The 20,393-nt window shown below is 46.3% G+C and overlaps 1 protein-coding gene across 4 annotated transcripts in view; it reads left to right on the top strand.

Moving 5' to 3' along the window:
• Positions 1-12,977: 12,977 nt before the first annotated feature.
• Positions 12,978-20,393, top strand: part of LOC107396981 (probable flavin-containing monoamine oxidase A) — a 125,653-nt gene continuing 118,237 nt past the window's right edge. Inside the window, exons 1-4 of one of the 4 annotated variants that reach the window (XM_054744140.2) lie at positions 12,978-13,049; positions 13,266-13,403; positions 13,500-13,587; positions 19,860-20,040. In XM_054744140.2, coding sequence (XP_054600115.2) covers positions 13,286-13,403; positions 13,500-13,587; positions 19,860-20,040 — 387 coding nt within the window. In that variant the 5' untranslated portion in view covers positions 12,978-13,049; positions 13,266-13,285. The other 3 variants (XM_054744141.2, XM_070552728.1, XM_070552727.1) reach the window with 3 other exon arrangements.

Raw genomic sequence — 20,393 nt, 5'->3', positions numbered from 1 at the left:
TGTTCAGGCTGGTTTTTGTTGTGACCTTCTTCACCCTCTCCTTGTTCTGCTCTCCCCACCTATTCCTTCTTCCTCAGGATCCACTGATTTCCCTCTTTCCTATTCACTCTCTCTCTTTCTTTACATTTTTTAATCATAATAGTCTATTTTTTACTCATTTAAAACATATTTTAATCATTTTCTAAATTCTTTTTTATATTTTACATTTTTTGTTTTTGTGAAGCGCCTCGTGGTTTTTATGGTGAGAGGCGCTATAGAAAAGATCTTTTCTTCTTCTTCTTCTTCTTCTTCTTCTTCTTCTTCTTCTTCTTCTTCTTCTTCTTCTTCTTCTTCTACATCCTCAATGGAAAGTAATGAAAGATGATGTGCCACTTGCAAGAATCCAAAATATATTGCACCGCGTACGTTTCATGAGGGCATGTGGGAGTTCCCTTCTCCGTTCTGAATGTTGTACAATTTTATCAATAGCATTTGGCGACTGGTTAACCAAATTCATAATTGTTTTATTAAGTCCAGAAAGAATCCAAAGATTCGCTCTCAAAAGAGACAAAGAGCCTTGGAAAGATAAGGGCAGGAGCAAAAATTGCATTGGTTTTCCCTCTTTGAGGGTATGGGTACCAATCCCCAGTGAGAACTCCTGATAAGGTTATTGCAGGAGCAGCTGACCTGAGAATAAAAATCTTTGAATGATTACAACCCTTCCAGCACTTTTCTCTCTTGAGAATCATAAGACTTGTAATTTAGTAAATGCATTCATTGTTTCTGTGCAAACTGTCATGTTCTGTGTCCCTGTGGTCCCCAGCCCCCTCCAGGTTCCCTTATGTGTCCCCTTGTGTTCCCCCAGCCCACTCCAGGTTTTCCCCTTAAGGTCCCATTAGTTGTCACACACACAGGTGTGTGTGCGAAATTTGTTCTCCGCATTTGACCCATCCCCTGGGGGAGCGGCGAGCTGCAGACACAGCCGCACTCTGGAACTATTTGGTGGTTTAAACCCCCAATCCAACCCCTTAATGCTGAGTGTCAAGCAGGGAGGCATTGGGTCCCATTTTTTTCAAAGTCTTTGGAATGACCCGACGAGGAATCGAACCCCTGATCTCCCAGTCTCAGGGCGGACACTCTACCACTAGGCCTCCCCTTAGGTTTCTGTGTCATTGTGGTCCCCAGTCCCCTCCTGGTTTCCTCTCAGGTTCCCTTCTAGTCACTCCCCGTAGTTTTCTATAGGTTCAGGTTTTCATTAGTCTCCTTTAGTGTGTGTGTGTGTTTTCCTTCTCCACTTGTTTATTTCTCCCTCACTCCTCAGGTTTTAGTTATTTATATTTTGGTTCTCCTGTGCCCTGAGTCTTTTAGGTTTATTTATGTAGTCTCATAGGTTATGGCTTATTCCCCTCCTCTGCTTAGTTTTCCCTTCCCATTTGGTTTATTGATTTCATCAGGCTCTCCTCTGGTTCTCTCTCCCCACGCACCTGCTGCTCGTTTCCTAATCACCCAGCCCCTGTGTATAAAACCCTGTCTTGTCTCTCAGTGTGTGTCGGTCCATTGTCGCTGTCAGTGTTGTTCTGTTCCTCCTCGTGAAACTCTAGGTTTTGCTCATCAAACAGCTTTTTGTTTTTGTCAGTCGAGTTACTGACTTTAGGCTTGGCTTCCTGCCCCTTCTTCTGGATTTTTGGACATTGACTCCTAATAAAAGGATTTTATGTTTTACTACGCTCCTGCCTTGTGTCGTTCTGGGTTTCTGCATCTTGGGTCCTGACCTCCTCCTGACCCAAATGCGACACAAACTGTTCACAATTACTGTTGTTTCAGGATTTGTTCCCTCATGAGTCATGGATGTGAAGCAACACAAACAGAAATGGCACAGGAATTAGAAAAAACTATTTAGGATTGCTGTTGCAATGAGTAAGCACCACTTGGGGGGGGACCAATTCACCGGCTAAGAATGGACGGAGCTTTAAGCAAAACAGTCTGAGATCCTTCACAATATTATACTCAAGAAAAGAAACTTGACTGCACCACAAACTAGAAGTACAATGCTGGAAAAATATTTTTGCCCATGCCTACATGAATGGTGCAGTTATAAGCTCATTATCCTATCAAAATAAATCCAAGTGCACACATAACAGGAAGAGCTTGAAATAGACTTAGCTATGCCCTTTGAAAAATGTTATGTGTAACAATAATTATAATAATTATGTTTTTCAGGGGTTTCAGAGTTCTGTTTAACTCTATTATAACAGTGTGTGTAATTCTTTTATTCCATTTCCAACCAACGTGTTCCTGTCTTAATGAGCATGACATAAAGGATTGGAAAAACGCCATTTATAGTACACGGTTTGCAGGGAGGTAGAGATTTGCTGTTAACAGCCACACTTAAAGAAAAAAAAAAGGAAAAAGAAATGTCCTGAATGTTACGGAGCTGAAAATCTTCTCGGAGCAGAATAAGTCTGTTGCTTTTCAGTTGAAAACAAAGATGTCTATACATTAAATACAACAATGTAATGTAATTGCATTATTACATTACAATTAATGTTATCTATATCTATGTATTCACTGAATTATTTTATTGGATGAATGAGTGAATTTTGGGATCCATGTTATTGTTTGTACCTGTGTACAGAAGCGCTACGTAGAAGAGAAACCATGGTGGGAAGCTCCAGTTGAAGGCTCGTCTCAAACGGGGGCAACTTGTCATGTTCCTGGGCAGAGGTGAGTCACACCTTCTCCTCTCACCAGACTCTAAGCTAATTCTCCACAGGCAGCTGCAGGAGATTTCCCAATCAGGGGCACGGGTTCAAAAGGAGGATGGAGACACACCACTTTGCCGGATGATTGCACCAGTTTAGGTAGCACCAGCCTTTGACCTTGATCTAGTTTGTTCGTGCTTTGACTCGCGTTTGACTATTGGATTTATGACCTCGGATTGTGTATTTGGATTACGATTTGGATTATCCCTCACGCCTGGTTTTTGTTCCACGCAGGATCCTCTCCTCATCTCCTCACCCTCGCTGTCTTAATTCCCTGGATAGCACAGATCATGTCCCATCCTCCTCCGCTGCTCCTATTTGGCTTCCCTCTGCTGCCTCGCCTCTCCTGGACTTCTCACCCTCTGCCCAACGTCCTTCCTGGCTTCCTCATCATCTCATCAACCTGAGCACTTCAGAGACTCGAGCCGTATTGCTCATCCCACAGGACTTCCCTGTGTGGTTTCAGTTCCCGTTTTTATAATAAAGACATTTTACTTTACTGCTTTGGACTACGTGTGCTGATTCTGCATGTCTTGGGTTAGACACTTACCTCGAGCCATGACAGAATCATCCGGCCACACATCTAATCCAGCGGAATCAGCACTCGCGGATCTGGCTACCCGGATGTCCCAACAAGAGCAGACACTTCCCGTCCTCATGGAGCAGCTGAATATCACCAACCAATGTTATCAACGTTTGGAGACCGTCCTGCAGCAGCTTCAGGAGCAGCTCTCCTCTACAGCCTCGGGTTCCGTCCCCGCTCCAGCGACAGCCGCCGCTCCGGCGTTCGGAACAGAACCACACGCACACGCCTCGGGAGGTGTGGTTTCACCTGGACCGGAGGCGCTCGGCTCTCCGGAAATCACCCACTTCCGTTCGGCTCCTCCTCTGGACTCACCCGAGGAGCCCATGCAGGTGGGACGTACCCACCTTACTCCGGAGGAGCGCCAACACCGTTACAGTAAAGGTTTGTGCCTTTAATGTGGGAAACCAGGACACATGGTGCACACCTGCCCTGCGGCGTCAAAAGGGCGTGCCCACCAGTAGTTCCGGGAGTTCTGGTGGGCAGTCATTCAGGTAAAGAAACCTCCCGTTTTCTTATTGACTGTGCTTTGACTGTTAACAGTCGTCGCCACCAGACAACTGCTCTAGTAGACTCAGGATGTGAACAGTCATTGGTGGACCCGCAACTGGTGCGGGATTGGGGACTGTCTACTGATCCACTGCCGGAACCTTTAACGGTGTCCTCCCTGGATGGGAGGCCCCTGGCCACAATCACCCACCGGACCCAACCACTCCAGCTCCAGGTCTCAGGTAACCACACGGAGATGATCTCATTATTTGTGTTTCCCTCCCCGCAGAACCAAGTAGTTCTAGGCCATTCCTGGCTTAGGGTAGACAACCCGTGTTTGGACTGGAGATCAAGCCGTGTGGAGACCTGGAGTCCGGAGTGTCATCTTACCTGCCTGACCTCTGCTTCCTCTGGATCTAAGGACTCTAAAAGGACTCTTGTGGAGCCGCCCGATCTCACCCAGGTACCAAGTGAGTACCATGACTTACAGCAAGTGTTCAGTAGAGATCAAGCAGCCACTTTGCCACCTCACCGTCCATTTGACATTGGAATCGACCTGTTGCCAGGAGCTCCGCTCCCAACCAGCCGCCTCTACAGTCTGTCCAAACCTGAACAGGACAGTATGAGGAAATGCATCACAGAGGCCTTGGCCAATGGCATAATCAGGCCATCCACCTCGCCTCTGGGAGCTGGGTTTTTCTTCGTGGCCAAGAAGGACGGGTCGCTTCGCCCTTGTATTGATTACAGGGGTTTAAATCAAATAACGGTGAAGGACAAGTGCCCACTCCCTCTACTTTCGTCTACCTTTGAACCTGTGCAAGATGCCACCGTTTTTACGCGGTTGGATCTCCACAATGCATATCACCTGGTCAGAGTCCGCCAAGGTGACGAATGGAAGACAGCTTTTAAGATGCCCCTGGGGCACTTTGAATATTTGGTGATGCCCTTTGGCCTCACTAACGCTCCAGCGGTGTTTCAGAGACTCGTGAACTCAGTTTTGGGGGACTACATTAATGACTTTGTATCTGTATATCTTGATGATATTTAGATTTTTTCTAGGTCCATTGATCAACACCAGAAACATGTTCGGATGGTACTCCAACGGCTGTTGGAGAACAGACTATTTGTAAAAGCAGAGAAATGTGAATTTCATGTTTCAGTAGTTAAGTTTCTTGGTTTTGTTTTAGAAAGTGGACGGCTGAGGGCGGACCCAGACAAGGTCCAAGCAGTGACTGAGTGGCCTACCCCTGCCACCAGGAAACAACTGCAGCGGTTTCTGGGCTTTGCAAACTTTTACAGACGGTTTATCCGCAATTACAGCCAGACCGCAGCCCCTCTGACAGCTTTAACCTCTGTTGTTAAGCCCTTTTCCTGGTCTCCAGAAGCCGAAGCTGCATTTAGGACTCTGAAGAGGAGGTTCACCGAGGCCCCAGTCCTCACCAGACCAGACCCCAAGCAGCAGTTCACTGTGGAGGTGGACGCCTCTGACACCGGGGTTGGCGCAGTCCTCTCTCAGGTATCCCCAGAAGACCACAAACTTCATCCGTGTGCCTTCTTCTCACGGCGCTTGACACCCACCGAGAGCAGGTATGACGTGGGAGACAGGGAGTTACTGGCAGTAAAACTGGCTTTGGAGGAGTGGAGACATTGGCTGGAGGGGGCTGAACTACCATTTATCATTTGGACTGATCATAAAAACCTGATCTATCTCAAGGAGGCAAAGAGACTGAACCCTCGACAGTATAGGTGGTCTTTGTTCTTCTCCCGCTTTAACTTTGTTTTGTCCTATAGACCAGGATCAAAGAACACAAAGCCTGACGCTCTGTCTCGCCAGCACTCCTCTGAAGATGAGACGGCTCCTAGCACCATCTTGCCTGCCTCCTGCATCGTTGCTGGAGTAACATGGCCCATAAGAGACCAGGTCCTGGAGGCCCTTAAGGTGGATCCTGGCCCAGGTAACGGACCCTCCAACAGACTGTTTGTTCCCCAGGCACTACGAGGAAAGGTTATTCACTGGGCTCACACCGGGAGGTTCTCAATCCACCCTGGAGTAGGACGTACTGTGGCTCTGATCAGGCGATCTTTCTGGTGGCCCTCCCTCTACAGAGACGTGAAGGAGTATGTGTCGGCCTGCCACGTCTGTGCCCAACAAAAAGGTACCAATCAGTCTCCAGCAGGCCTACTCTGTTCCCTACCAGTGCCGTCCCGTCCTTGGTCCCATATTGCCTTGGACTTTGTTTGTGGGTTGCCACCTTCGCATGGTTTTAGTGTCATTTTAACTGTTGTGGACAGGTTCTCCAAGGCCTGTCATCTGGTGCCGTTAAAGGCTCTCCCTACATCTGCCGTCACGGCCCAACTTTTAATTAAACATGTCTTTCGTCTGCATGGGATCCCAACAGAGATCCTCTCTGACCGAGGCCCCCAGTTCGTGTCTCGTGTCTGGAGGGAGTTTGCCACCGCCTTGGGAGCCCAGGTGGCTCTGACCTCGGGGTTTCATTCGCAGACCAACGGACAATGCGAGCAGATGAACCAAGAGTTGGGTGCCATGCTTCGCTGCGTCTGCGCCACCAACCCATCCACCTGGAGTGAGCATTTGGCTTGGGTCGAGTATGCCCATAATAGCCATGTCTCCTCCGCCACAGGTCAGTCTCCCTTTGAGTCCTCCCTCGGATATCAGCCCTCTCTGTTCCCCCTTCATACAGATGCCACCATCACCACTCCTCAGTTCCTTCGTCGGGCCCGCCGCACCTGGATCACCACGAGGTCGGCTCTTCAGCAGACCGCAGAAAGGAATCAGCGACTGGCTGACCGACACCGTCGTCCTGCTCCCACCTACTCTCCCGGTCAAATGGTCTGGTTGTCGTCCAAGGATGTCCCGCTGAAGGCGACCACCAGGAAGTTCTCTCCTAGGTTCCTTGGTCCCTTCAAGGTCGCGGCGGTCCCTAGTCCGACGACCGTGCGGTTGGAACTCCCGTCGTCTCTTCGGATCCATCCCGTGTTCCATGTCTCCCTGATCAAACCCGTCGTTTCCAGTCCTCTGTGCCCGGTTCCGGCTCCACCTCCTCCTGCTCAGCTCTACAAAGGGGGGCTGGTGTACAAGGTGCGGCGCATCCTCGACTCTCGCCCCCGTGGTCGGGGTCTTCAATATTTGGTGGACTGGAAGGGGTACGGCCCAGAGGAACGCTCCTGGATTCCCCGGTCCAACATCGAGGACCCCTCTCTCATCTCGGACTTCGAGGCCTCCAGATCCAGTGCTAGGACGCCGGGGGGCGTCCGTTGAGGGGGGGGGGGGGGGGGGCACTGTCATGTTCCTGGGCAGAGGTGAGTCACACCTTCTCCTCTCACCAGACTCTAAGCTAATTCTCCACAGGTGAGGAGCAGGGGGAGCAGCAGCTGCAGGAGATTTCCCAATCAGGGGCGCGGGTTCAAAAGGAGGATGGAGACACACCACTTTGCTGGATGATTGCACCAGTTTAGGTAGCACCAGCCTTTGACCTTGATCTAGTTTGTTCGTGCTTTGACTCGCGTTTGACTATTGGATTTATGACCTCGGATTGTGTATTTGGATTACGATTTGGATTATCCCTCACGCCTGGTTTTTGTTCCACGCAGGATCCTCTCCTCATCTCCTCACCCTCGCTGTCTTAATTCCCTGGATAACACACATCACGTCCCATCCTCCTCCGCTGCTCCTATTTGGCTTCCCTCTGCTGCCTCGCCTCTCCTGGACTTCTCACCCTCTGCCCAACGTCCTTCCTGGCTTCCTCATCATCTCATCAACCTGAGCACTTCAGAGACTCGAGCCGTATTGCTCATCCCACAGGACTTCCCTGTGTGGTTTCAGTTCCCGTTTTTATAATAAAGACATTTTACTTTACTGCTTTGGACTACGTGTGCTGATTCTGCATGTCTTGGGTTAGACACTTACCTCGAGCCATGACACAACTTTGCTGGAACATTCTTGACCTGCTTGAAATAAACCTTTCAGTTCAACCATCAAACACAGTCAGACACACCGGGCACTTTGTGAAAAGCTAATCAGCCAAACGCATTTCAGCAACTCAAATAAATGAAGCTGCAAGATGTAGAGAACAAAATGAGGAATGGGGAAGAAAGAGGAATTACCAAGAACGTGGCATGGTGTTTGGTACCAGAAAAACAGGTTGAAGTATTCCAGAAACTGCATATCTGCAACTGGGATTTTTGACCACATCTCTTGGATTTACAGAGAATAATGGTCCCAAAGAGGATGGGCAGATAGGTGGAGAAGACTAGGTAGAAAAATAGCTGAGATCACCACTGGTTCCAACCAAGATTTTCTGAACAGCATCTCTGAACCGTGACACCTGGCACCAGGTGGACTGCAGCAGCAGAAGACCACAGTAGGTGTCAGTCCTATCAGCTAAGAAGAGGAAACTGATGCTACAATTCACACCAGAACTGGTGAGTCTGGATTTCAGCATCATTCATAGACGGGTCAGAATTTGGTGTCACCAACATGAAAGCATGGGTCCATCCTGACTTGTATCCGGCTGCTGCTGGTGGTGTCTCGGTGTGGGGCAAATTTTCTTGTCTCGCTTAGGATGTACAGTATCCTAACTGAGCATCATTTAACCACCACAGCTTACATAAAAAATAATTACAGACACTTATTTTGGATTAGCCACATGGAAGATGCCTCAGAAGAGAGAGGAAAGAAAGAAGGTAGTAAAACTCTCTACAGAAACTAGTTTTCACTCAAGAGAATCACTGATTTTAACAGCTCATCCCCAAGTCTGCTGATTGTAATGCACCAATCAGGGATTGGTGCCTATACTTTGATGCTGCCTTTTGTTGTAGCCCTGGTTGCTATGAAGTGTGATATGTAAATTAAACTGATGCTGACATGTTATTCTCCACAGCTCTGTCCACGGTTGCACACACACGACCTTCAGGTCAGGCTTTAAAAGGTGGGGATCTTAAACGTTAGGAATTGTCCAGTTCCAAATATAAACAATAGCACTGTCGAGACCTTTAGTGTGCTATAAGAACAGAGGTGCTGCGTGCTGACAGGCAGGGCAGGCAAATACTTGGAGCCCTGTGGCCTGAAGATGGCTCCAGAGGGTAGACATGCTTTGCAACAGTAGTGAGAGACAGTCATTTGACAAAACTGTTTGATGTTTTTGAAGGTGACATTTTTGTGTATTGTTAAAAAAAATAATAATAAAGACAAAACTATTGACTGTTTCACTTTCCCTGGCAGGGCTCTCCCTCCCAACTGCATAGCCTGAGACTGGTTGCACACTTCCTCTTCTGACCTGGCTGCAACTTCCCTTTGTGACCCCTCATCTGTCACAGAAATCAACCCAAACTGGCTTCGTAAACACGGCGATGAGTTTGCGGGACTCCAGTGGCCTTTACAGTCACTAACCAGCCCAGGACCTTTTGAATGTGGTGGAGCATCATGCATGTAACTGTCCATATGGACCAGAACCTCAGAGAAATGCTTCTTTTGTTGAATCTATAACACGAAGAATTAAAGCGGCTCTGAAGGCAGAAGATGATCCTGCCCAGTGCTAAGGTGTATATAAGGTGTCTGGTTTTTATTTTTGTCTAGAGCCATAAAAAATACTCGAGATCCTACCTGAAAGCAGCTTCTACATCCAAAGTTCTCTTCGAGGATTATGGAAACACATTCACGTGCGGCAAACCTCTTCCTCCCTTCTTCTTTGTTTCTGTAATGCATTCTGATTGGATGATGGGACCTTTTCACCAGAGCGTTTCTTTGGCTGTTAAGCCTCCAAAAATACCTGGTCCATGTAATCAAAACTAAATGATGTTGCAGTATTGGAAATCGGACAACATTGTGTTAAAATATCAAACAATGGCTCGGTGAAGACGTAAAACAGGAAGAACAATAGATGAAACCTAAGGTGAAAATCTGCTTCTACGGCTGATTTATCCATCGTTATTAAAGTGCATTTGCTTGCTTGTTTTCTCAGTTGTTTCTCCCATTAGTCCTTATCTCTGCTTTTATAGCTTTTAGATTATTTTTCTATTTAATCAATGGAAAAATCTAGGAAACAAAACAACTATGGCTCCTGCTCTTATTTGTTGCACACACAATGCATCGCTTTCCACCAGCAAACCTGTTATTTGTCCGACTGTTTTGAATAATGAGAAAGTAAAGAGCACACAAGTTCTCAGGTGACAAAAAAAAAAACTGTTTCTCCACCAAAACGACAAGGCAGAAAGGTGTGTGAACATTACCCGGAATTTTAAAAGTGGAAAAATAAAACTACTGAGTCTATCTTTGACCACATCTCCAAATAAAAAAGCACACGTTATAAATCAGATATGGAGAGGGATTTTTCAGAAGGCGCACACGGAGAAAATGGATTAGAAACAGAGGATAAGGATCTTTATCAGAACTTTACTTGTGCAGAAAATATCAGGCTCTCCTTTTAAATCTTGATGTGAGTTTTCTCCAGTTATCTGTTTGTGTTTTTGAAGCTTTTGGCTTTGCTACCAGCTGACAAAGTAACCATGCAAGAGACTTGAAACAATCTAATGTCTTCACTGACCTCACACTCCCACTCTTCAGACTTTAAACATTCCTGATCATTTGTCCAACTGCTTGAAAATAAGTTGAGTGGGACTAGGGTGGAACTTGCTTACAAGAAAAAAAAATCTGAAGACTTTATAAGAAGATTTTCATGTTTTGTTTTGAAACAAAAGCATAACATTTTGGACTAAATAGTTTGCTGGTTTGAGGCCTGAACACCTGAGAGATAATACAGTGGGACTAATGTATTTTGAGGAAAAAGCTGTTAATTCAATTCAATTTTCTGTTAGATATATTTTCTAAGGCGTTTTGATGTAATTGCTTCTTAAAAACCAACATTTGAAGTTGGCATCCTAATGACCTACTAAATCACTATCTTCTCTGTGGTTTATTGACTCTATTTGGGCGTTTCAGTGAAGTTACAACAGGAACAATTATTTTAAAAATTAGGTGAAAAAACGAACATGCCAAAAATTAGGGATTGTTACTCGGTTAAAGCAATATAAAGCTGTGATGTTCAAAGAGTAATGAAACAAATCATTCTGTTTTGTTACATGGGCCTTAGCTTAAGTATATCAAAAGCTTTTTTCATGCAGGGCAGCAGCAGCTCAGGAGGTAGAGCGAGTTGTCCAGTAATCGGAAGGTTGCAGGTTCGATCCTGCTCCAGTCGGAGGGACTGGTGGCGCCTGTGCACGGCAGCCTCACCTCTGTCAGTGCGCCCCAGGGCAGCTGTGGCTACATCGTATCATTGTGAAAGTGTGTGAATGGGTGAATGATACACTGTAGTGTAAATCGCTTTGGAGTCCTCTGACTCTGAAAGATGCTATACGAGTGCGGGTCATTTATCATTTATCAGGAACATAAAAATAGTCTCCTACACCTATCTCCTGCATTAACTTCTGATAGAAAATAGACAATGAAACTCTAGGATTGTAAAATCCTCACACATCTACATCACACTGTCACTTAACATTCATGGACTCACCCATCGTGACTCACGACAGAGAAAGCTGCTGTTTGTTTTAGAGTCCAGGACACAGCAGAGAACGTCTAAACTAGTAGAAGCTAACTTTTAACATTAGCATCTCCACCACACAGCAGAACTCATTTAGGCTGGAATTGTTTGTGAAGATAAAACATCAACGTTGCAGAGCAAACATAGTCAGTGGTAAAGTTGTGTAGCTGTTATCCGATTAGAGGTGAGATGTCCAAATATCGGGAAATATTTTTTTTGCCGTGTTTTGCTCAACTCTGGCATTCTGCTAGTTCCTGAAACAAGTGCATGTGATGGTGCTATTGCAGCCCAGATCAAAGCAGTGTTTTGCCATCTTATATGCACTCCAGAATTCTGTTCATGAAAACATTATTTTAAATTTTAAGTTATACGGTCAACAATTTGCAGTACAGCAGCATTTTGGTAGAAATATTAAGATATTCTTGCAGGACTTGGCTGCTGAATGTGTCACAATTTATTTTCAGTATCACATGCATTTAATTATAAAACTAAATTAAAATTAATCAATTGATAGCTTACAAAACTAATGGTGGTGTAGAAGTTTTCGAACTAAAAACATTTAACTATTAGCATAGTTTTAAATTGGTGGCATTATTTTTATGCCTCAGACAAGCTTAATCAGCCCCTGGGGGACATAAGTCCCTTTTCCCAACTAGAGGCCTCTTGCCACAAAGGAGTCCATCAAGAATAGGTAAAAAATAGCTGCCCGTCGATAGAGAAGGAAGTGATGCCACCATTAGTGGCTAGCTCTGATGAAGACTGCATTAGTTGTCTAAACTGTCAGCAAGGTAAATAAACATTTCCTGTGTTAAAAAAATAACCTAAAAATGCTATCAGAAGATACACACAGATACAACAGATGAATAAATAGTAAAGTTTACACAGAAAGACTTTACAATTAGAAAGATACTCCTGTGGATTTTGACTCATGATCAAAGCTTATTAGAAACTCTAAACAAAAAAAAGGGAAGGGAAGTTCGTACTCTTAGAACTGTTTGTCAAAAACAACACATAACGTGTTAAATTTAAACACATCTCTTATATGAGCGTGGGGACTTAATGTACAATACAACATTGTGTCTTTAAATAGCAGTCATCATGATTCAAATATCATAATAGCAAGTTTTAATGGGGGTTGGTCTGGTGGTCCGGGGCCACAAAGAAGGGGCTCGTGGGCTGGGCTGCTTATTGAGTATCACCGCTCAGTTTACTGGTAAGAATATGGTGTTCATTATCACTAATCTCAATTCTGACAAAGAGGGGATCTGCTTTTAAAAATTTACTTAAAATGTTGAAAGCCAATTATGCATGTGACCATTTGCAGATCTGACTGGAGAACTAGATAAAAATAGTATATAATGCACATCTCAATTATTTTTATTGCTGTTGTTTAAAATGTATGTTGTCTTAAATGTACGGCAGATGAAAATTGTCTGTGGCTAAATCTGGTGCATTTACACAAAGTAATGATTGAATGCTCATTAAAGCCAATGGTGCTCTCCGAAGAAACTAATAAGAATAGAATAAATTAAATAATAAACAAGTAATTCGAAATGGGTGTGTTTGTGACTATATGTTGCAACGACTTGCCATAAATTATCTGATGGAGCAGAGTCCATGTGAAACTACCTGAATAGACTCCACCCCTTTTGTACTCCTGGTATTTCTCACTCAAAGGTAAGACAGAATTCCTTCATTGTGAAGGAGTGAAACTAGTCGTTAAAATTGTAAAAGCGTCGCTTTAAACAGATTGGATGTTGTTTTTTCCTTTAAGAAACTCGTCTTCGCATATTCAGTTTCCGGGTTAATCTAACTTCCAACCAATCAGCATTCGCTCTGTACGCTACGCCACTCACGACACGAGGGGTTACAGTTTGTTTTGGACCCAAGCAGATTCACCTCAACATTCAAGAATGACAGCAGAAATTTGGGACGTTATTATCGTGGGAGCCGGGCTGTCTGGACTCAGTGCCGCTCATCTACTCCGGAAACGAGATGCCACGCTGAAAATACTCGTGCTGGAAGGAAAAAGTTAGTTAAAACTGAATTCTTGAGTACTACGTTTTTCAGCTGACCTGAAGAGTTGGGTCACGTTAGTTTGACCTAATAATCACATTTGCTTCGCAGATCGAGTGGGAGGTCGGACTGTTTCCTATGAGATTCCTGCAGCCAGTGGTGCTGACCTCTGGGACTTTGGAGGGCAGTGGGTTACAAGGTAACTAACAGACATGTTTAATTAGTCTATAATTAAGACTAATTCACAAGCATTGCAAAAAAGTTGCATCTAAAATAGGAAATAAATAAATAAGGCAACATGAAATCAGTTCCTTCCCATTCTTTTAAGGCTTTTATTTGTCAGAGGAGATGGAAAATATCCAGGGCTGCTTCACTTACATAATTACACCGAGTTCAGTCATTTCCAAATGGCTTTGGCTTATCAGGGCTTATCAGTGACACTTGACAGCGTTTCAACTCTTCGCTGCCATTTGCACACCTGCCGCCTTAATGTGAGCTGGGATCGCCTCCAGTTTCCTGGGACCATTAGAAGGATCAGTGCTGTGGTGCTGATCCAACCTTTTAAAGACTCAGAGGGAGGATTAAGAACATCAATATCAATCACACAAACAGATTAAGAACTCAATTGCCTAATTATTTGAGAGCCCTTGACTAAGATGCTGCATTTCACTCTACACTCCCAGGCATGTGGAGTCACATGGATTTCAAACTTGTTTGCTGCAGTAACTCTCTGCAGAATCATAAATGCATCATTTGTTTGATTGACTTAAAATAAAACTAATTTTTGCAGTGATTTTAGAGGAAGTGGTTGTTCTTTATAGTAAAGTGTATCATTTTAAGTTATAAAAAAACAGCCCTTTGCATGTTTTTAGATCAGGCTTTGGAAAAATCCAGGTACAGCTTGTTTTCCTGCTGGGAGAGGATGGGCTGTTGTTCTGTGAGGTTAAAGGTTACAGGCTCTGCAAACAGTATAAATAGGGACAATTATCTTTACCAGCAGGTAATTAAGCTGAAAAACTAAACAGATCATTTTGTGTAAATACGGATCGTCCAAATAAGCAAGAGCTCTGTGTCTAGGGAGCAGTGTCTCTCCAGATTCCCAGTCTAAAATCTGATTTGGTTACAAAGTGACCATAAGTGGAACCGTCCATGATCTGTGTGTTTTTCAACAGAGCAGCAAGCCATCCATCACTACTTGCTCTAGTAATACCCTTGTGGCTAATTGGATAAATGGTTGATAAGAAAGCATGGGTGCATGCACACAGATTGCATTTGCATCATGTGTTGCTTGAACAAGATCGAAAGTAATTTATTATTCTCATTCCGCAGCATGTTAGAGACACGGGAGAATGAAATATGTCACTCAGTCCAGCCCAGAATCACACTGTAGTAATAAACTGCAGAATATAGCTTAACTTAATAAATGTCAAAGCCTCAGGAAGAATCCCTCCAAGCACTACCAGAATAGGAGTTTCCTTTTCAATTTTCAAGAAACTCCTGAAGACCCTGCTCTTCAGAGAGCATCTTCTTTACTAGCACCCCTCCCTGCACCCGTCCCCCCTCTCTACTGTCCACTCCTTGTTCCCTACTCTCCATGACTGATGTCAATGTTGTTGTTGTTAGCCTCAAGGGCAACATGCCGATTATCACTTGTAAGTCGCTTTGGACAAAAGCGTCTGCTAAATACATAAACATAAACATCTGTTCCTCAGTCTTGTGAGTCGGACTTTGGGGTTGGTCAGTCGCCTGCATGAAGGAACTAGGGTGGGCGGGGTCATTTATGTTTTTGTTCTGGCACTTTTCAAGGCGCCCAAAGCATTTTACAGAGGATTCATTGTTCAGGCACACTCTGCTGGTGATGGTAAACTATAGGGATGTGTATTGGTGAAATTATGGTGATACGATATGTATCACGATACAGGGGAGATGATACAATATATCACGATATTTTGTGACTTCAATAATAATAATAATAAAGATTATACATTTTTCTCCTCCTTGAACCGTCACCTTATCGTGGTGGAGGAGTTTGAGTGCCCTAATGATCCTAGGAGCTATGTTGTCTGGGGCACTTAGTGCCCCTGGTAGGGTCTCCCATGACAAATTGGTCTTAGGTGAAGGGTGAGACAAAGAACGGTTCGAAGGATCTTTCATGGCGGTTAAAACGAAGAGTCGGAGTACCCGGCCCGGAGGGTTACCGGGGTCCCACCCTGGAGCCAGGCCTGGGGTTGGGGCCCGTGAGCGAGCGCCTGGTGGCCGGGCTTTCGCCCATGGGGCCCGGCCGGGCCCAGCCCGAACCGGATACATGGGCTCGTCCAACTGTGGACCCACCACCCGCAGGAGGAACATGAAGGGTCCGGTGCAATGCGAATCGGGTGGCAGACCAAGGCGGGAGCCTTGGCGGTCCAATCCCCGGACAAGAAAACGAGTTTTTGGGACATGGAACGTCACCTCGCTGGCGGGGAAGGAGCCGGAGCTTGTGGCAGAGGTTGAGCGGTACCGGCTAGATATAGTCGGACTCACCTCGACACATTGCATTGGCTCTGGAACCCGAGACCTGGAGAGGGGTTGGACACTCTCCTTTGCTGGAGTTGCTCCGGGTGAGAGGCGGAGGGCTGGGGTTGGCTTTTTGTTAGCCCCGAGACTCTCTGCCTGTGTGTTGGGGTTTACCCCGGGGGACAAGAGGGTAGCTTCCTTGCGCCTTCGGGTCGGGGAACGGGTCCTGACTGTTGTTTGTGCTTATGGGCCAAATATCAGTTCAGAGTACCCACCCTTTTTGGAGTCCCTGGGACGAGTGCTAGATAGTGCTCCATCAGGGGACTCCATTGTCCTGCTGGGGGACTTCAATACTCACGTGGGCAATGACAGCTTGACCTGGAGGGGTGTGATTGGGAGGAACGGCCCACCTAATCTGAACTCGAGCGGTGTTTTGTTATTGGACTTCTGTGCAAGCCGCAGTTTGGCCATAACGAACACCATGTTCGAACATAAGGATGCCCACCGGTACACTTGGTACCAGGGCAGCCTAGGTCACAGGTCGATGATAGATTTTGTAGTCGTATCATCTGACCTGCGGCCGTATGTTTTGGACACCCGAGTGAAGAGAGGGGCGGAGCTGTCAACTGATCACCACCTGGTGGTGAGTTGGATCAGATGGCAAGGGAACATGCCGCGTAGACCTGGCAGACCCAAACGCATAGTGAGGGTCTGCTGGGAACGCCTGGCAGAAGAACCTGTCAAGACGGTCTTCAACTCCCACCTCCGGCAGAGCTTTGACCACGTCCCGAGAGCAGTGGGGGACATTGAGTCCGAGTGGGCCTTGTTCCACTCTGCGATTGTCGAGGCGGCTGTTGCTAGCTGTGGTCGTAAGGTGGCCGGTGCCAGTCGTGGTGGCAACCCCCGTACCCGCTGGTGGACACCAGAGGTTCGGGGAGCCGTCAGGCTGAAGAAGGAGGCCTACAGGGCGTGGCTGGTCTGTGGGTCTCCGGAGGCAGCAGACAGGTACCGGATAGCCAAGCGGGGTGCAGCAGTGGCAGTTGCCGAGGCAAAATCTCGGGCGTGGGAGGAGTTTGGTGAGGCCATGGAGAAAGACTATCGATCGGCTCCAAAGAGGTTCTGGCAAACTGTCCGGCGCCTCAGGAGAGGAAGGCAGCAACTCGCTCACACTGTTTACAGTGGGGATGGGGAGCTGCTGACGTCAACTGAGGCTATAGTCGGACGGTGGAAGGAATACTTTGAGGAGCTCCTCAATCCCACCAATGCGCATTCCGAGGAGGAACCAGAGCTGGGAGGCCTGGGGATGGACTGTCCGATCTCGGGGGCAGAAGTTGCTGAGGTAGTCAAACAACTACACAGCGGCGGAGCCCCAGGGGCGGATGAGGTTCGTCCTGGCTATCTCAAGGCTATGGATGTTGTAGGGCTGTCATGGTTGACACATCTCTACAACATTGCGTGGTCATCGGGGGCAGTTCCTAGGGAGTGGCAGACCGGGGTGGTGGTCCCCATCTTTAAGAAGGGTGACCTGAGGGTGTGTTCCAACTATAGGGGGATCACACTCCTCAGCCTCCCTGGAAAGGTCTACGCCAAGGTACTGGAGAGGAGGGTCCGATCGATAGTTGAATCTCAGATAGAGGAGGAGCAATGTGGTTTTCGTCCTGGCCGTGGAACTGTGGACCAGCTCTATACCCTTGCAAGGGTGATGGAGGGGGCATGGGAGTTTGCCCAACCAATCCACATGTGCTTTGTGGATTTGGAGAAGGCTTATGACCGTGTCCCCAGGGGCACCCTGTGGGGGACGCTCCAGGAGTATGGGGTGGGTGGCTTTCTGTTAAGGGCCATTCAGTCCCTTTACCAGAGGAGCGTGAGTTTGGTCCGCATAGCCGGTAGTAAGTCGGACCTGTTCCCAGTGAGGGTTGGACTCCGCCAGGGCTGCCCTTTGTCACCGGTTCTGTTCATCACTTTTATGGACAGAATTTCTAGATGCAGCCGTGGTGTGGAGTGTGTCGAGTTTGGTGGCAGGAGAATCTCGTCTCTGCTTTTTGCGGATGATGTGGTCCTCCTAGCTTCATCCAGCTCTGAACTTCAGCTCTTGCTGGGTAGGTTCGCGGCCGAATGTGAAGCGGCTGGGATGAGGATCAGCACCTCCAAATCTGAGACCATGGTTCTCGACCGGAAAAGGGTGGCTTGCCACCTCCGGGTCGGGGGAGAGGTCCTACCTCAAGTGGAGGAGTTTAAGTATCTCGGGGTCTTGTTCACGAGTGAGGGTAGGAGGGATCGGGAGATCGACAGGCGGATTGGTTCGGCGTCTGCAGTGATGCGGACGCTGAGCCGATCTGTCGTGGGGAAGAGGGAGCTGAGCCAGAAAGCCAGGCTCTCGATTTACCGGTCGATCTACGTCCCAATCCTCACCTATGGTCATGAGCTTTGGGTAATGACCGAAAGAACGAGATCGCGGATACAAGCGGCCGAAATGAGTTTCCTCCGTAGGGTGGCCGGGCTCAGCCTTAGAGATAGGGTGAGGAGCTCGGACATTCGGGAGGGACTCGGAGTAGAACCGCTGCTCCTCCGGATCGAAAGGAGCCAGTTGAGGTGGTTTGGGCATCTGGTCAGGATGCCTCCTGGACGCCTCCCCGGGGAGGTGTTTCGGGCATGTCCTGCTGGCAGAAGGCCCCCGGGTCGACCCAGGACACGTTGGAGAGGTCACATCTCCAATCTGGTCCGGGAACGCCTTGGGGTCCTGCCGGAGGAGCTGGTGGACAAGGCCGGGGAGAGGACGGCCTGGAGCTCCCTAATTGGGATGCTGCCCCCGCTACCCGGACCCGGATAAGCGGAGGAAGACGAAGACGAAGACATTTTTCTCCATAATTTAAACAGATTCCTTTTTTACTTTGACAAGCAGTTGATTTTATTGCCTTAATTGAGATAGAAACACTAGAGTAGTCTTTCTTAGTCCCACAGTGGGGAAATTCACTCGTTACAGCAGCACATACACTTAGAGAAAAGGAAAAAAGAAAAACAATAATAACAAAAGTGCAGGTAAATACACAAGGGCAGCAAGCTATTATTGTAACCTTCAACAGCAGAAACAACAAACAGAAAAATGAGTTTCCAACACTACACAGCATAAGGGACACAGGCATACTAATGCACATCTGGTATTGCACAAGTGTTGAACACATACTGAAAATTGCATTTTCTCATCTTATTAATTGTTATTTTATAAACAGTAAAGGTATTTTCCTATTTCCCTCCTCTCCATGACTGATGTCAATTTGTTGTTGTTACTATTGTTGTTAGCCTCAAGGACAAAATGTCATTTATCACTTGTAAGTCGCTTTGGACAAAAGTGTCTGCTAAATACATAAACATAAACATTAAAATGTTAGAGTGTAAAACCTGTACACATTGTTCCTGGGCCGATGAGGAGGATTTTAATCTGAGAGGATGAGCGTATTGCAGCATGTTCTGGTTTAGACTTTAACAGGAATTTTATTTATAGATTGTAATTATTGAAAGAAGATATTAGTCAAAGTAAATTTAAGTGGATGCATTTTAAACAGCCTATAGAGTTTGCCAATTGTCTACATATTCATCCTGTCACGAAGCCCTTAGCTGTAACCACATTTTGCAGCGTCTGGCCACAATGCTATTACCAAACAAAAAGTTGACCCAGCAGCACTAAAATCAGATTTTCAAATGACTAAATTAAAGTTTAACGTTTGCAGGAAAGGAAAAAGTCATTTGTTTCACACACAGGTTCTGTAAAGTTTTAACAAAGGCAACCTTCACTCGGCAAGAGAAAAATGAAGTTCATTGTTAAAATGACAGTTTGTGTATTTCATTCTACTCGTCTTAAAAGATTTTTCTCGTCACTCAAGGATTTACCTCTATGTTGTGCCGTAAACACACTGTTAGATGAAAAGGTTATAAATAAACATTGGGAAGCACCTGAAAGCCAATTTTCTCTTACAGCACTCAAACACACGTCATGGAGCTCATAAAAGAGTTAGGCCTGGAGGTCTATTCGCAGTTCAATACTGGGAAGAAGGTGCTCCACGTGGGTGGGCCGACCGCCAGGGTTCGAACATACACAAGCAGCATCCCTGCTCTGTCCCCCTTGGTGCTCCTGGACCTCACCCTGCTCCTGTGGAAGGTGAGACATCAAACACACCTGTATTCTGTTCTTAGGATGAAGTTCAGGCCGATATCTTGCCCAACTCTGATAAGCATCAGTTAATAACCCCAATTCTCAGAGGAAATGTCGTGTACTTAGAAAGATAAAGAGGGGTTTGATTTATTGCTTGAAGTGTTCTGCGTGTGCATTAAGAATGAGGTGGGATTCAAACAGTTAGCCAGAAATATGCTTCTATAACCATGTGTGTGCATACTTATTGTATTTTGCTGTATGCTTTGGATCAATAAAATCTATTTATCACACAACAAAGTGGCACAATATTTCCAGTTGCACATAAGTGCTTGGAGTAGAGCAGCCAGGGAAAATTGCAG

Source organism: Nothobranchius furzeri, chromosome 6 (genome assembly GCF_043380555.1).
Source record: "Nothobranchius furzeri strain GRZ-AD chromosome 6, NfurGRZ-RIMD1, whole genome shotgun sequence".
Classification (NCBI taxonomy): Eukaryota; Metazoa; Chordata; class Actinopteri; order Cyprinodontiformes; family Nothobranchiidae; genus Nothobranchius; species Nothobranchius furzeri.
The sequence above is the reverse complement of the archived record's forward strand: the minus strand, read 5'-3'. Positions and strand labels throughout refer to the sequence as shown.